The sequence below is a fragment of the Oncorhynchus clarkii genome, chromosome 3, assembly GCF_045791955.1.
Source record: "Oncorhynchus clarkii lewisi isolate Uvic-CL-2024 chromosome 3, UVic_Ocla_1.0, whole genome shotgun sequence".
NCBI lineage: Eukaryota > Metazoa > Chordata > Actinopteri > Salmoniformes > Salmonidae > Oncorhynchus > Oncorhynchus clarkii.
Window position 1 is genome coordinate 16824435 of NC_092149.1, and position 16522 is coordinate 16840956.

The 16522-nt window shown below is 42.2% G+C and overlaps 3 protein-coding genes across 3 annotated transcripts; all 3 read right to left on the minus strand.

Annotated features, from left to right (window-relative positions):
* Positions 1 to 342: 342 nt before the first annotated feature.
* Positions 343 to 5134, minus strand: LOC139389644 (zinc finger protein 37 homolog). The gene is made up of 2 exons (XM_071136513.1): positions 4876 to 5134; positions 343 to 2287 (listed from the first exon to the last, which is right to left on the minus strand). Exons 1-2 carry the CDS (start codon positions 5069 to 5071, stop codon positions 1269 to 1271), a joined length of 1215 nt encoding a protein of 404 aa, XP_070992614.1. The 5' UTR covers positions 5072 to 5134; the 3' UTR covers positions 343 to 1268.
* Positions 5135 to 5758: 624 nt separating this feature from the next.
* Positions 5759 to 7780, minus strand: LOC139405772 (zinc finger protein 239-like). Its single transcript, XM_071148194.1, has 2 exons — positions 7554 to 7780; positions 5759 to 7370 (listed from the first exon to the last, which is right to left on the minus strand). The coding sequence occupies exons 1-2, from the start codon at positions 7747 to 7749 to the stop codon at positions 6226 to 6228; spliced, it is 1341 nt and encodes a 446-aa protein (XP_071004295.1). The 5' UTR covers positions 7750 to 7780; the 3' UTR covers positions 5759 to 6225.
* A 2455-nt stretch (positions 7781 to 10235) lies between these two features.
* On the minus strand, positions 10236 to 11903 carry LOC139384942 (zinc finger protein 501-like). The gene is made up of 2 exons (XM_071129868.1): positions 11670 to 11903; positions 10236 to 11464 (listed from the first exon to the last, which is right to left on the minus strand). The coding sequence occupies exons 1-2, from the start codon at positions 11839 to 11841 to the stop codon at positions 10236 to 10238; spliced, it is 1401 nt and encodes a 466-aa protein (XP_070985969.1). The 5' UTR covers positions 11842 to 11903.
* Positions 11904 to 16522: the final 4619 nt, after the last annotated feature.

Below are 16522 nucleotides of genomic sequence, written 5' to 3' on the forward strand. Positions count from 1 at the left end.
TCACAATCCCACTTTTGCGCAGCTGAGGCTGGCAATTTAATTAGTAATTAAAGGGGAAGCATCCTATTGGAAGGAGAAGCACTGAGACGGTTCAGACAAATTCAGGGCCGTCACAGCCTGAGCTAAGGAGTGTGATTATGTCAATGAGATTTCTGTATTTCATTATCAATACATTTCTAAAAATATGTTTTCACTTTGTCATTATGGGGTATTGTGTGTAGATGGGTGTGAAAAAATGAATCAATTTTGAGTACAGGCAGTAACACAACAAAATGTGTAATAAGTCCAGGGGTATGAATACTTTCTGAAGGCACTGTATTTTATAGAAATAAAGCCAGTAGATTGAGAGAATGACATGTTTTAATGCACCTCTTGTACTGTCTGAAACACTCTCCTTACACAGGGGACAACTGCCATGTTGTCAGGAGGATTTTCATCAGGTTGTTATTATGGTTTCTCCCTCTTGTGAATGTTCTCAGACCTTCTAGGGGACTTCATCCATTTGAAGCATTTAGCAGCAATCAAATCAAATCAAATGTATTTTTGTGACATGCTTTGTAAGCAACAGGTGTAGACTAACAGTGAAACATAATTGCATTGTCTTACCCAGAGTGACTTACAGTCAGTGGATTCAAAACAGGTAAAACAACCACATATTAACAGTCACTGCATGTAAAAACTTTCCTCAATAAAGCGGCTGAGTGAAACATGTATCACAAACAAGGTCTACAGTCAGTATTTTCTACACTAAAGTATTCTGTGCATTGTCATTATGCCTTCCCAAACTTCCAGTCTATGCAAAGCCTTTGCCAGCCTTCTCTTCCATGTGAAATCTCATGCCAGGTTGACCGTGTCACGATCGTCGTCAGGGGAAATGACCGGACCAAGGTGAGCATACATTTATTTTTATTAAGAATGTCTCCAACAAAAACGACCATAAAGCTGACTTGGGCTATACAGGCCACTAACAAAGACAACTACCCACAACTAATGTGGCAAAAGAGGCTGCCTAAGTATGATTCCCAATCAGAGACAATAATAGACAGCTGTCCCTGATTGAGAACCATACCCGGCCAAAACATAGAAACAGAAAACATAGAAATAAAGAAAATAGAATGCCCACCCTAGTCACACCCTTGCCTAACCAAAATAGAGAATAAAAGCCTAGCACCCAGGGTGTGACAGACTGGGTCACGCCCTAGACTGGGTGCTAGTGCTGAAATACATGTCACAAAGATGGCAATGATATGGTTTTCCCAAGTGGATCTTCATGTGTAGTTTCCGGTGATAATTCTGCTTGAATCCTTGGCCACAATACTGCCCTTATATGGTTCCACTCCTGTATGAGTCCTGATGTGCACTGTAAGATCAGGGTTTCTGCTGAAACATTTGCCACAAACAGGGCAGCGATGTGGTTTCTCCCCAGAGTGGCTCTTCATATGCACAGCCAGGTTTCCACTCTGACTGAATCCTTTGCCACAATGATGACAGCGAAACGGCTTCTCCCCTGTATGACTCCTCAAATGCCTTTTCAGGAAAGCATCCCAAGCAAAATATTTACCGCAAACATGACAACACTTTGCTCCAATGTGAGTTTGTAGGTGATCCATCATACTTTCTGTGGACTGACAGAATTTTCCACACACACCACAAAGATGTTCTTTATCCTGTGTGTGCGCTTGCACATGATTTAATAAAGACGCCATGGAGTCAAATTGCTTTCCACATACCTTACAACTAGGAGCAGCATCCCAGCTTACACTGGGTCTCGAGTGTGATTTTAGATGGTTCAATTTCCTGTCCTTAACACTATGAGAACTTTGTCCTTTTACTGTCTTTGTTCTCTTTGATTTGAGAGGCTTTAACATTAGACCTGACAGAGGTCCTCCACACTCCATCCTGTCAATATGTCCTCTGTTTTCACTCTGAGCTGCAGAACACTCCGTATCTACTGCAGAGAAGGGCTGGGGCTCTCTGATTGGTTCTGATACACCATAGTCTTCTACATAAGGTTCTGTTTTGATCTGTTCAGTTGATGTGCTGGGTAGAGAGTATCTCTCTCCATGTGAGGACTGAGTTGGGTCCTGATAATAGCTACTTGATACACAGCCGTAAGAATTGATAAACTCATTGAAATGATTATCTTCCTCCTGACTGGTCCTTGGTTCATCCTGTTCATCTTTCATCCGTGTGGGTTCTGGGTCCTTCTGCCCCAGACTGGGGATCCACTCCTGCTGCTCAGGGGAAACCACCTCATCAGACACAGTGACAGGGAGCTGCTGGAGGTCTGGAGAGAGGGATGAAATAGAAAACTCAATAGCTAACTTGACATACGCAGCTAACAACAAATGTTCCCACAACTTTATTTTGAATATTTACTTAAGTGTCTCATTCAGTCATTAACTAACGTTTTCATAGGAATGTTTTCGGGATGTACAAGGCATGTTTCCAAGAGACCATTCCCATAATGTCAAATAGAAAGTCATATAAATGTCATAGACATGTTTCATGGGAATGTTGCAAGAACATTCATGTCTCCAGTTTTTGCTGGTTAGGAGAATATTCCATCAACATCCCACCAAACATACACAGACCATGGTTGCCATGTTCTCAGAACATGAAATATGAATGCTCGAGACATGTTTAATAGGAACGTTGCAAAAACATTTGTGTCCACAAAATACAATTTTCACACATCACGTCTTGTTACTGTTGCCCAGCCAATTAAGGCCCTGATTGGTGAACCACTGATTGATTGACAACTCTTTGGCTGTTGGCAAGGTTAGGGATACTCACACACACACAATGCTTTTAACATACTGTGTTTTCAACTTCCACATTTGGCATACATGATTATATTGTGCATGTTCAATTAATCAGTAATTATTATTCAACATGTCCACACCTGGGATTTGAACTCTCAACCCCTCCAATCTTCCTGCTACACCATCATGTCTGTGTAAAGTAGGCTGTCAGTTAATCTGATTAGTCTCTTATCTTTGATTTTTTATTTACTTATTCCAGCAATTTAAGGGCTTTCTCTATAGTTGTTGAATATTGATGGGTCATATTATCCTGTTTTAATGATACTTCTGAATCACTATGATCAATAAAATATTTTCTTGGGTGTAATTTTAACAGAGATTTACTTCAAAAACTGGTGTGTTGTAACTGTTGCCAAATAATGACTAACATATTGCTAAGAATGTGAGAGTAGGTTGCCTCTTCCTGCGGGTCTCAAACCAAGGCCACTAGCACCAATGAGGAACAACCTAACGACTGTCCCAATGAGGGTTATTTCTAGGACAGGGCTCTCCAACCCTGTTCCTGGAGAGCTACCCTCCTGTAGGTTCACTCCAACCCCAGTTGTCACCAGCCTGATTCAGTGTATCCACCAGCCAATTAGGATAAGTCGGTGTGCTAGATTAGGGTTACAGGATGGTAGCTCTCCAGGAAGAGTTGGACAGCCCTGCTCTAGGGTATGTGCTCATTGGGAAAGGGAGATAGTCAGTTATACAACTGAATGCCTTCAACTGAAATGTGTCTTCCGCGTTTAACCCAATCCCTCTGAGCAGAGAGGTGCGGGGAGCTGCCTTAATCGACATCCACGTCTTCGGCGCCCGAGGAACAGTGGGTTAACTGCCTTGCTCAGGGGCAGAGCCACAGATTTTTACCTTGTCAGCTGGAGATTCGATCCAGCAACCTTTTGGTTACTGGCCCAACACAAACCAATAGTTAGGCCCTGTCAAGAAGAAACCCCAACCCTCCTCCCTAGACACTTGTGTAGACCTGAAACAACATGATATGTGTAAGCAATAGGGTGAATTAACTTTTAAGTAACTCTCAGTTCTGTTAAAAGTACTCAAGAAAAACATATTGATCCTAGTGATTGAGGAGTATCATTAAAACAGGTTAATATGCCCCACCAACATTACATAACAATATAGAAAGCCATTCAATTGTTGAAATAAGTCAATCAAATCAATGAGAGAATAGTCCAATTAACTGATAACTGACACAGGCATGGTGGTGTAGCAGGAAGATCTGATTGCCGTGAACCAAGAGGTTGTGAATTAAAATTCCAGGTGAGGAAATGTTGCATAATAATTGCTGTATAAATCAACATGCACAATGTAATGATGTACGTCAAATGTGGTAGTTGAAAACAGTGTTTTAAAAGCACTGTGGGTGTGTGAGTAACCCTAACTTTGCCAACAGACAAAGAGCTGTGAATGGATTACGAATCAGGGCCTTGATGGGTTTGGCAACAGAAACGTGATGTGCAATGATTTTTGGGGGAAGAATGTTTCTTTCTGAACAAATCAGGCGACTGCTGACAACTGATACACAGAAATGTTATTGCAATGTTCCCATGAAACGTGTCTAGAACACGAATATCTTACATTCCGAGAACTTGGCAACCATGTCCTGTGTAGAATTTGTGGGACTTTGTTAGAATATCCCCCTATCCCTCAGAAAACTGGACACATAAATGTTTTTGCAACGTCCCATATAGCGCGTCTAGAGCATGAATGTTATATATTCTGATAACATTGTAGCCACGTTCTTGATAAGATCTGTGACATTAAAAAGGTAATGTTCTAACTTTAACATCAAAACATGCTAACGGGTTCTCAAAATGGTTTTGCTAACATAGATATAATGTTTCCATAACTAACGGAAAACTGGACAAACAAACGTGGGACGATTACGGGTAACATCAAAATATATATAATTCCTCACCCTATAATTGTTAGCCGGGTTTAAGATTGAGTAATCTTTTTACAGACATTTGAACTATCTACACTCTCAACATTTTATTACATTGATAGCTTATCGTGTCTCATATTAAATTAATGTTGAAAATAAACACACCTTCTTGTCTATGTAACTTGTTATCTGGTTTAGTAAGGATATCAAGCGTGATCAGTAGACGCCTGTTCTCCTCCTTTGTGCGAGAAACCTCTTCCTGGTACTCTGCTATCGTTTCTTCAACGACACCAAATATCTCATCAGCTGCCGCTATCAATCTCTGGTTTAGAAATACTCTCAATAACTCTATTTTAGACATTTGTACAGAATGAACGTTTGCTAGATAGCTACTAAGTCGAAAAAATAAAGAGCGCTGATGCGAAGCCAGAGGGTTTCACTCTCCCCTAACTCTGTCCGAAACTAGGCCAACGCGTTTATATGGGCTTATTTTTGACCCAAGGTTGTCGCCTACCTTCCCACTGTAAGGGCGGAGACATGAGCATCTCTTCATTATGTAGTCTTTGTGCGTGCACGACATAATACATTTTGCTCTATCGCCACCTGCTGGAGCGGAAAGCGCAGGTCGTGAAGCTCCTGCAGTTTGCACCAGAGTTGATTCTAATTTTAAGAAGGACACTGATTACTGGGCAAAATGAATTATTCTCTTGTCATTGATCAGATTGATTAAGTATTTCCCAATCTATTCTCCAGTGTCTGTATATTGTTATTCTAGCCCAGCACATAGACCTACATGTAGTAGACTGCAGGGCTACTGGTGCAAATCTGAAGTTTAGATCAATCATTGCCTCCCTAGATCACTAAAGTGCACCAAAAATATAATACACTATACTGCTATCACTAATCCAACATTCTCATGTCTGCAATTAATTAAAGGAAGAGGAGAGGAGTGATGTATTTCAGAGGAATAAAGAACTTGGAGAACTACATGTTTAATGCACTTCTTATATTGTCTGAAAGACTCTCTCTACACAGGGGACAACTGCCATGTTGTCAGGAGGATTTTCATCAGGTTGTTATTATGGTTTCTCCCTCTTGTGAATGTTCTCAGACCTTCTAGGGGACTTCATCCATTTGAATAACACAAGTATATGGCTTCTCTCCTGTGTTTAATTGGACTGTTGAGTACTGTTCTTGTATTTACATTTTGGTCATTTAGTTGACACTCTTGCCCAGAGCAACTTACAGTCAGTACATTCAAAACAGGTAAAACAACCACATATTAACAGTCACTGCATGTAAAAACTTTCCTCAATAAAGCGGCTGAGTGAAACATGTATCACAAACAAGGTCTACAGTCAGTATTTTCTACACTAAAGTATTCTGTGCATTGTCATTATATGTCCTCCCAAACTTCCATACTATGCAAAGCCTCTGCCAGTCACTGCAGTGAAGTCTTCTCTTCCATGTGAAATCTCATGCCAGGTTGACTGGGTGCTAGTGCTGAAATACATGTCACAAAGATGGCAATGATATGGTTTTTCCCATGTGGATCTTCATGTGTAGTTTCAGGTTATAATTCTGCTTGAATTCTTGGCCACAATACTGGCACTTATATGGTTTCACCCCTGTATGAGTCCTGATGTGGACTTTCAGATCAGGGTTTCTGCTGAAACATTTGCCACAAACAGGGCAGCAATGTGGTTTCTCCCCAGAGTGGCTCTTCATATGCACCGCCAGGTTTCCACTCTGACTGAATCCTTTGCCACAATCCTGGCATTGATGTGGTTTCTCCCCTGTGTGGCTCCTCATATGTAAGTTTAGGTGTCCACGCTGAGTAAATCCTTTGCCACAATCTTGACAGTGAAACGGCTTCTCCCCTGTATGACTCCTTAAATGCCTTTTCAGGAAAGTATCCCAAGCAAAATATTTACCACAAATATGACAACACTTTGCTCCAATGTGAGTTTGTAGGTGATCCATCATACTTTCTGTGGACTGACAGAATTTTCCACACACACCACAAAGTTGTTCTTTATCCTGTGTGTGCGCTTGCACATGATTTAATAAAGACGCCATGGAGTCAAATTGCTTTCCACATACCTTACAACTAGGAGCAGCATCCCAGCTTACACTGGGTCTCGAGTGTGATTTTAGATGGTTCAATTTCCTGTCCTTAACACTATGAGAACTTTGTCCTTTTACTGTCTTTGTTCTCTTTGATTTGAGAGGCTTTAACATTAGACCTGACAGAGGTCCTCCACACTCCATCCTGTCAATATGTCCTCTGTTTTCACTCTGAGCTGCAGAACACTCCGTATCTACTGCAGAGAAGGGCTGGGGCTCTCTGATTGGTTCTGATACACCATAGTCTTCTACATAAGGTTCTGTTTTGATCTGTTCAGTTGATGTGCTGGGTAGAGAGTATCTCTCTCCATGTGAGGACTGAGTTGGGTCCTGATAATAGCCACTTGATACACAGCCGTAAGAATTGATAAACTCATTGAAATTATTCTCATCCTCCTGACTGGTCCTCGGTTCATCCTGTTCATCTTTCATCCGTGTGGGTTCTGGGTCCTTCTGCCCCAGGCTGGGGCTCCACTCCTGCTGCTCAGGGGAAACCACCTCATCAGACACGGTGACAGGGAGCTGCTGGAGGTCTGGAGAGAAGGATGAAATAGAAAACTCATGAGCTGACTTGACGTAGTTAGCGAGGCTTACAATAATAATCGTATTACAGACACTGGTTTTGTAACTAGCTAGCTACACTCTCAAAAAGTAAATGCACATTGATAGCTTAAAATGTCTCATATTAAATGAATGTTGAAAAAACAAACACACACCTGCTCGTCTATGTAACTTGATCTGTGGCTTAGAACGAATATCCAGCATGCTCCGTAGACGCCTGTTCTCCTCCTTTGTGTGCGAAACCTCTTCCTGGTACTCTGCTATCGTTTCTTCAACGACACCAAATATCTCCTCAGCTGCCGCTATCAATTTCTGGTTGAGAAACACTCTCAAGTACTCTATTTTAGACATGTTTTTATAGGGAACGTTGTCTAACTAGCTAAGTTAGCCAGCTAGCTACCAACGTAAACTAAGTCAAGACAAAGAGCGCTGTCAGTCTCTGCGTGTACGGCATAATACGTGTTGCACTGTCGCCCCCTGCTGGAGCGGAAGACGCGGGTCGTGGCGTTCCTGCAGGTGGCGCCAGAGTCTGCTGCTTTTGAGAAGAAGACTGATTACTGGGCAAAATTCATTCATATCTCGTCCTTCATACTACTAATTACTGATCAGATTGAATAAGTATTTCCCAATCGATTCTCCAGTGTCTGTATATTTTTATATATCGTCCTTCATACTACTAATTACTGATCAGATTGAATAAGTATTTCCCAATCGATTCTCCAGTGTCTGTATATTTTTATATATTTCCTAGAAATAAAGAATGACAGTAGATTTAGGGAATGATATGTTTTAATGCACTTCTTGTATTGTCTGAAAGATTCTCCCTACTGTCACGTTGTCATGAGTTTTTTTTCCGGGTTGTCATTATGTTTTCTCCCTCTTGTGAATGTTCTTCTCGTATCTCCTAGGGGAGTTCATCCATTTTAAGCATTTAGCAGCAAGGTCCTAAACGATATCTTAACCGCCATCGATAAGAAACATTACTATGCAGCCGTATTCATTGATCTGGCCAAGGCTTTCAACTCTGTCAATCACCACATCCTCATCGGCAGACTCGACAGCCTTGGTTTCTCAAATGATTGCCTCGCCTGGTTCACCAACTACTTCTCTGATAGAGTTCAGTGTGTCAAATCGGAGGGTCTGCTGTCCGGACCTCTGGCAGTCTCTATGGGGGTGCCACAGGGTTCAATTCTTGGTCCGACTCTCTTCTCTGTATACATCAATGAGGTCGCTCTTGATGCTGGTGAGTCTCTGATCCACCTCTACGCAGACGACACCATTCTGTATACTTCCGGCCCTTCTATGGAGACTGTGTTAACAACCCTCCAGGCAAGCTTCCATGCCATACAACTCTCCTTCCGTGGCCTCCAATTGCTCTTAAATACAAGTAAAACTAAATGCATGCTCTTCAACCGATCGCTACCTGCACCTACCCGCCTGTCCAACATCACTACTCTGGACGGCTCTAACTTAGAATACGTGGACAACTACAAATACTTAGGTGTCTGGTTAGACTGTAAACTCTCCTTCCAGACCCATATCAAACATCTCCAATCCAAAGTTAAATCTAGAATTGGCTTCCTATTTCGCAACAAAGCATCCTTCACTCATGCTGCCAAACATACCCTTGTAAAACTGACCATCCTACCAATCCTCGACTTTGGCGATGTCATTTACAAAATAGCCTCCAAAACCCTACTCAACAAATTGGATGCAGTCTATCACAGTGCAATCCGTTTTGTCACCAAAGCCCCATATACTACCCACCATTGCGACCTGTACGCTCTCGTTGGCTGACCCTCGCTTCATACTCGTCGCCAAACCCACTGGCTCCATGTCATCTACAAGACCCTGCTTGGTAAAGTCCCCCCTTATCTCAGCTCGCTGGTCACCATAGCATCTCCCACCTGTAGCACACGCTCCAGCAGGTATATCTCTCTAGTCACCCCAAAACCAATTCTTTCTTTGGCCGCCTCTCCTTCCAGTTCTCTGCTGCCAATGACTGGAACGAACTACAAAAAATTAAGCACCAACTGTCAGAGCAGCTCACAGATTACTGCACCTGTACATAGCCCACCTATAATTTAGCCCAAACAACTACCTCTTTCCCAACTGTATTTAATTTATTTATTTTGCTCCTTTGCACCCCATTATTTTTTATTTCTACTTTGCACATTCTTCCATTGCAAAACTACCATTCCAGTGTTTTACTTGCTATATTGTATTTACTTTGCCACCATGGCCTTTTTTGCCTTTACCTCCCTTCTCACCTCATTTGCTCACATTGTATATATACTTGTTTATACTGTATTATTTATTGACTGTATGTTTGTTTTACTCCATGTGTAACTCTGTGTCGTTGTATCTGTCGAACTGCTTTGCTTTATCTTGGCCAGGTCGCAATTGTAAATGAGAACTTGTTCTCAACTTGCCTACCTGGTTAAATAAAGGTAAAATAAAATAAAAATGTAGGTTTTTTATAAAACAATGACACAGTTTCTCTCCTGTGTCAATTTAATTTATTGCATTTACATTTTGGTCATTTAGTTGACACTCTTGCCCAGAGCAACTTACAGTCAGTACATTCAAAACAGGTAAAACAACCACATATTAACAGTCACTGCATGTAAAAACTTTCCTCAATAAAGCGGCTGAGTGAAACATGTATCACAAACCAGGTCAACAGTCAGTATTTTCTACACTAAAGTATTCTGTGCATTGTCATTATATGTCCTCCCAAACTTCCATACTATGCAAAGCCTCTGCCAGTCACTGCAGTGAAGTCTTCTCTTCCATGTGAAATCTCATGCCAGGTTTGCCAGGTGCTGAAATACATGTCACAAAGATGGCAATGATATGGTTTTTCCCATGTGGATCTTCATGTGTAGTTTCCGGTGATAATTCTGTTTGAAGCCTTGGCCACAATACTGGCACTTATATGGTTTCACCCCTGTATGAGTCCTCATGTGGACTGTCAGATCAGGGTTTCTTATGAAACATTTTCCGCATAAACGACAGCAAAATGGCCTCTCCCCTGTGTGAATCTTCATGTGTGTGTTCATATAAGATTTACTGCTGAAACATTTCCCACAAACAGGGCAGCAATGCGGTTTCTCCCCAGAGTGGCTCTTCATATGCACAGCCAGGTTTCCACTCTGACTGAATCCTTTGCCACAAAACTGGCAGCGGTACGGTCTCTCCCCTGTATGAATCCTCTTGTGCGCTGTGAGATCTGGATTTTTTCTGAAACACTTGCCACAATCAGGACAGCGAAACGATTTCTCCCCTGGGTGAACCTTCATATGATCATTCAGCTCAGCACTCCCAGGGAAAAATGTACCACAAACATGACAAACTCTAGCTCCAACGTGGGTTTCTAGATGATCTAACATACTTTCTGTGGACTCTAAGTGTATTCCACACACACCACATAGACATTCTTTGTCCTGTGCATGCTTTCTTGCATGATTCACTAAAGAAGCTAAGTAAGAGAAATACATTCCACAAAATTTACAGTGGATATAGGCACTTTGTTTTCTTACTGTCTGTGATCTCTTTGATTTCAGTGGCTTTGAATCTGACAGAGGTCTACTCTCTACCCCTTTGACACATTTCATGTTTTTACTCTGAGCTGCAGAAGACTCTGTATCTTCCGCAAAGAGGGGCTGAGACTCACAGGATGGTTCTGATACTCCATTGTCTTCTGCATTAAGTTCTGGTTTGATCTGTATCATGTTCTGTTCAGTGGAGGTGCTGGGTAGAGAGTAGTTCCTCTGTGCAGTTAAGGTGCTGTGTAGAGTGTAGTTCCTCTGTGCAGTTGAGGTGCTGGGAAGACAGTACGTCTCTTCGTAGTCTTCACTTTGGGTTTCATAAAGAAGTGAGGACTGAGTCAGGTCCTGGTGGTTGGAGTCATTTTTCAAAGATGACTCTAGTTCCTCCGGTTCCTCTTTTATCTGTATGTAATGTGGGTCTTCCTGCCCCAGACTGGGGCTCCACTCCTGCTCACAGTGTTGCTGCTCAGGGAGAACCTCCTGTTCAGATACAGGGTGAGTGGGCTGTTGGATGTCTGGAGGGAAGGATAGAGAATTAAATAAAACATCTAAAACGTTACATGAATAGTATTCTAGTTAGATAGCTAGCTATTTCGATAGATACTAACATAGCTAGCTAGCTACATTGTCATTGGTTTTGGTTGATACATCATGACATTGACCACTTGACACATGCAAAGAACGTTTAAAATATAACAGCTAGCAGCCTCAGTCACACACCTATTCTGTGTAATAGTATATCTGGTTTAATAACTACATCGAGCATGCTACGCAGACGGCTGTTCTCTTCCTGGTACTCTGCTATCGTTTCTTCAACGACGCCAAATATCTCCTCAGCTGCCATTGTCAATCTCTGGTTGAGAAACACTCTCAATAACTCTATTTTGGACATTTTTAGATGAGAAAAGTTGTGTCAGCTTGCTAGCGGATAATCACAGGTACATTTACAACAACATAGCGTAGACACCGTATGCGTTAAACAAAGGAGGACGTTCCTTTGAGCACAGCGGCAAACACATTTTGCACTATCGCCACCTGCTGGAACGGAATGCGACTTCGGTCTTTCAAATTCTTGTATTTTTTTCTCGTCCAAAAAGCATATTTGGAGAGGGGAAACATAGTCAGGGGGTCAATTTCACGTGGTCAATTTCACGCCATATGTATTGATTCTAAATAAAATAAAACATGAACATTTAAAATAAAGTTGAGAATGTAAACATTATATTTTCGAGGACGGGTGAAATAATGGATGTTGAAATCAAAAACCAAACAATTGAAAGCTAAATGTATAGAATTATAAACACAAATAAGACATCGAAAGCAAAACCCCAAAACTTGTAGGTGTAGTAACTGGTTCGCCAAACACCTACACCGAAAGTTGTCCAACAGGTAAGCCTGTCTGTCATGTTCATTGATTAGGTTAAAACGAACCGTCGCTCCAAAACTAGCGGACCAATGGAGACTCATTGTCTAGGCCTCCCTCTAAACCACGCCCTTCAGGGAAAAATAATGCCAAAACTCGCAATCGAAAAGACTGGCAGTGAAAGCAAAGAAACAGACATCGAAAGCAAATATACGAGTAGCGCAACCAAAAGGTAGGCAAGAGCGTAGGCAAAATGGATTCAATAGGGTTGGTTGCTGGGAAAGTTGAACCGAAAACGATTTTTTCATTCGTTTTCAAATATATATATTTTTTAATCATTTGTCATAGAGTTTTGCTCTCGCTTAAAAATGATTTGCTTACACGTTTTTGGGTTTTGCTTTTGATGTTTATTTTTAAAAAGAATTCTATACATTTTGCTTTCAATTGTTTGGTTTTTGATTTCACCCGTCCTCGAAAATATAATGTCAAATTCTCAACTTTATTTTTCATGTTCACGATTTATTTTATTTTGAATTCAATACATATGGCGTGAAATTGACCCCATACAGTTGCACATTTGAATGCATTGAACCGAAATGTGTCTTCCCCATTTAAACCAACCCCTCTGAATAAGAGAGGTGCGAGGGGCTGCCTTAATCGACATCCACGTCATCGACACCCGGCCCTTACGAAAAAAAAGATTGCAGTGTACTGCAAATACTGCGTCCACAATAACATCTTTTTTTTTTTTTACTGCAGAAATGTTGCCTGTAATTGCAGTTAGAGTGCTGTATAACTACAGTCATTCTGCATCCAAAATACCACAATGAATTGCAGTTACTGCACTTTCAAAACTGCAATAATTTTTTGTAAGTGGGGAGCAGTTGTTGGGGGTTAATTGCCCTTCTCAAGGGCAGAACAGCATATTTTTCCACCTTTCCGGCTCAAGGATTCAAACCAGCAACCTTTTTGGGTACTGGACCAACTGCTTAACAGCTAGGCTACCTTGTTTTTTAAATCAATGAGCTGTATAATGCTTCTTATTTTAATAGGTCTGTGTTGCCCCTGGATACTGCATTATTCCTTTTTTTAAATGTACACCCTTTTTCTCCCCAATTTCGTGATATCCAATTGCGATCTTGTCTCATCGCTGCAACTCCCCAACTGGCCTAGGAGAGGCGTAGATCGAGTCATGTATCCTCCGAAACATGACCTGCCAAACCGGGCTTTATAACACCCGCCCGCTTAACCTGGAAGCCACCCGCACCAATGTGTCGGAGGAAACACCGTTCAACTGACGACCGAAGTCAGCCTACAGGCGCCCAGCCCGCCACAAGGAGTTGCTAGAGCACGATGAGCCAAGTAAAGCCCAGTCAAACCCTCTCCCAACCCGGACGACACTGGGGCAATTGTGCGCCACTCTATGGGATTCCCGATCGAACCCGGGTCTGTAGTGACGCCTCAAGCCCCTAGATACTGCTATCAATCCTAACCATCTCAGGTCTATGATTACAGGAGGACACAATAGGCATATTCTTCATCACATCCTTATGGGCCTTGGCCATTCCAGAGCCATGTATTTAGAATATCTAAATACATGGCTCTGGGCCTCACTATAACCGTAAAAGGCAGCATATACTAAAACAATCTGCTGTACACTAATTGTTAACACTCACACTTTGTGTCCATCTCACCAGATTACACAGCTTCTATCAGTTTCACCTTACTGGCGGCACAATTTCAGCTTCTGAGGGACAACTACGACGCCGTCCTCACAGCCAAGAACCAGATCTGGATCCAAAATTATGCTTTGACTTCAACTCAAGCTGAGCTACAGAAAATTAACAGCTATGAAGGCTGTGGTTAAGGACCAACTGGAGAGAGACTACATGTAACTTGTCGCGTCCAAGTACCAGTCAGAGAGGCAACACAGAGACCTTGCTGCTTCTCATAACCAATTAGAAAGAGAGTATGAAGGCCTACTGACATCCAACAACAAATTGCAAAACAACTATAGACCTGACAGCATCTAAAAACAACTACAGAGAGATAAAAGATCTCACATGAACCAGGGAACGGTCACAGAGACAACACCTGAACATCAGTGCAGCTTAACGCCTCGATCACACCAACGCGTCATTGCATTTTGGTACACCAGAAGTACATTCATTTCCAATGGAATGCTGTGTTTGCCTTCCAGCATTGTAGAGGCAGTTGTAGTGCGTTTTGTGGGGTGCATACGGTGGATTTATCCAATACATGCATCAAACTGTATGCCTAGACGGTTCGACAGAAATGGTAGCAGAAGGTAAATGTTGAACTTTTGTTGCAAACATATCCAGATGATGCTGCGTACCATTTTGCACAAACACACTGTTGGTGTGATCAAAGCGTTATGACCAGTTGAGGTGAGAGCATGTGAGGGTCGCAGAGACTAAAAACTAACTTCAGTTAGATCTCATAAGTTTCTCTGAAACTGAGGCGATTTTGAACAGAGACTTTGTTGTCACGGTGAGGGATAGGGATCCCCTTCAGAAGATGCCTACAGAGCTGGTCAACTTCCTGCCTGTGGACCGACACTCAGAGACCAGCTCACCCAAGGTCAGCAGTGTCTTGATTTATCTGTCCTTCTTCTATATCTATGCACTATATACTGTGTGTTTGTGCAATGTGCATGAATATGTTCTTGTGCATGTGTGTTTCTGTATGTTTGAGCATGTGGGTGTGCAATGTGCATGAATGTGTTTTTATGTGTGTGTGTCTGTGCGGGTGTGTAAGTGTTTGTGTACATCATCGCCTCACACACCTTGTGTTAAGGGCTGGAAGATTCTCTCCTCCAGGTGTTACTTCTTCTCCACTGAGAGGAGGAGCTGAAGCAGCGGTCGGGTCGACTGTGTTCAACAGGGCGGAGACCTGGTGGTCATTAGTCCAGAGGAACAGGTGAGAGACATTGTATTGGAGATGCGCAGAGGTGGGTTAGATCTATGGTGCAAGGTGGTTGGGCCCCAAGACAATCTTTACTCTAGTATTAATACAGGATATAATACACATAGATTATGGGCATTGGATGTGTAGAAAATCAGTGTATCTCTGTGGAATCCCCCAGGTAGAAATAGTGCTGTGAGTGTGAGGGGAGAGAGTGTGTGCCTCCACCCTCAGAGAGACCAACCCTTCTCGGAGCTGGAGAGAAGAGACCTGCAGCATCATGTCTGGATGGATCTGTGAGAGCCCAGCGCTCATACGGTCAGAATTTTTATATGTTTATTTTACCTTTATTTAACCAGGTAGGCCAGTTGAGAACAAGTTGTCATTTACAACTGCGACCTGGCCAAGATAAAGCAAAGCAGTGCGACACAAACAACACAGAGTTACACATAAACAAACGTACAGTCAATGACACAATAGAAAAAAAATCTATATACAATGTGCAAATTAGGTCAAATTAGGGAGGTAAGGCAATAAATAGTCCATTGTGGCGAAGTAATTACAATTTAGCAATTAAACACTGGAGTGATAGATGTGCAGAAGATGAATGTGCAAGTAGAGATACTGGGGTGCAAAGGAGCAAAAAAAAAAAAAAATACAATATGGGGATGAGGTAGATTGGATGGGCTATTTACAGATGGGCTATCTACAGGTGCAATGATCTGTGAGCTGCTCTGACAGCTGATGCTTAAAGTTAGTGAAGGAGATATGAGTCCCCAGCTTTAGTGATTTTTGCAATTCGTTCCAGTCATTGGCAGCAGAGAACTGGAAGGAAAGGTGGCCAAAAGAGGAATAGGCTTTGGGGGGTGACCAGTGAAATATACCTGCTGGAGCGTGTGCTACGGATGGGTGCTGCTATGGTGACCAGTGAGCTGAGATAAGGCGGGGCTTTACCTAGCAGAGACTTGTAGATGACCTGGAGCCAGTGGGTTTGATGGCGAGTATGAAGCGAGGGCCAGCCAACTAGAGCATACAGGTTGCAGTGGTGGGTAGTATAGTGGGCTTTGGTGACAAAACGGATGGCACTGTAATAGACTGCATCCAATTTGCTGAGTAGAGTGTTGGAGGCTATGTTACAAATGACATCGCAGAAGTCAAGGATCGGTGGGATAGTCATGAGTGAAGGATGCTTTGTTGCAAAATAGGAAGCCGATTCTAGATTTAATTTTGGATTGGAGATGCTTAATGTGAGTCTGGAAGGAGTGTTTATAGTCTAACCAGACAC

Bases quoted from the DNA above. Each gene is read 5' to 3' on its own strand.
- LOC139389644 (XM_071136513.1), bottom strand. From the start codon at position 5,071: ATGTCTAAAATAGAGTTATTGAGAGTATTTCTAAACCAGAGATTGATA. The intron at 2,288-4,875 runs GTGTGTTTATTT...CCCTCTCTCCAG, and splicing joins CAAGTTACATAGACAAGAAG to ACCTCCAGCAGCTCCCTGTC.
- LOC139405772 (XM_071148194.1), bottom strand. From the start codon at position 7,749: ATGTCTAAAATAGAGTACTTGAGAGTGTTTCTCAACCAGAAATTGATA. The intron at 7,371-7,553 runs GTGTGTGTTTGT...CCTTCTCTCCAG, and splicing joins CAAGTTACATAGACGAGCAG to ACCTCCAGCAGCTCCCTGTC.
- LOC139384942 (XM_071129868.1), bottom strand. From the start codon at position 11,841: ATGTCCAAAATAGAGTTATTGAGAGTGTTTCTCAACCAGAGATTGACA. The intron at 11,465-11,669 runs GTGTGTGACTGA...CCTTCCCTCCAG, and splicing joins TATACTATTACACAGAATAG to ACATCCAACAGCCCACTCAC.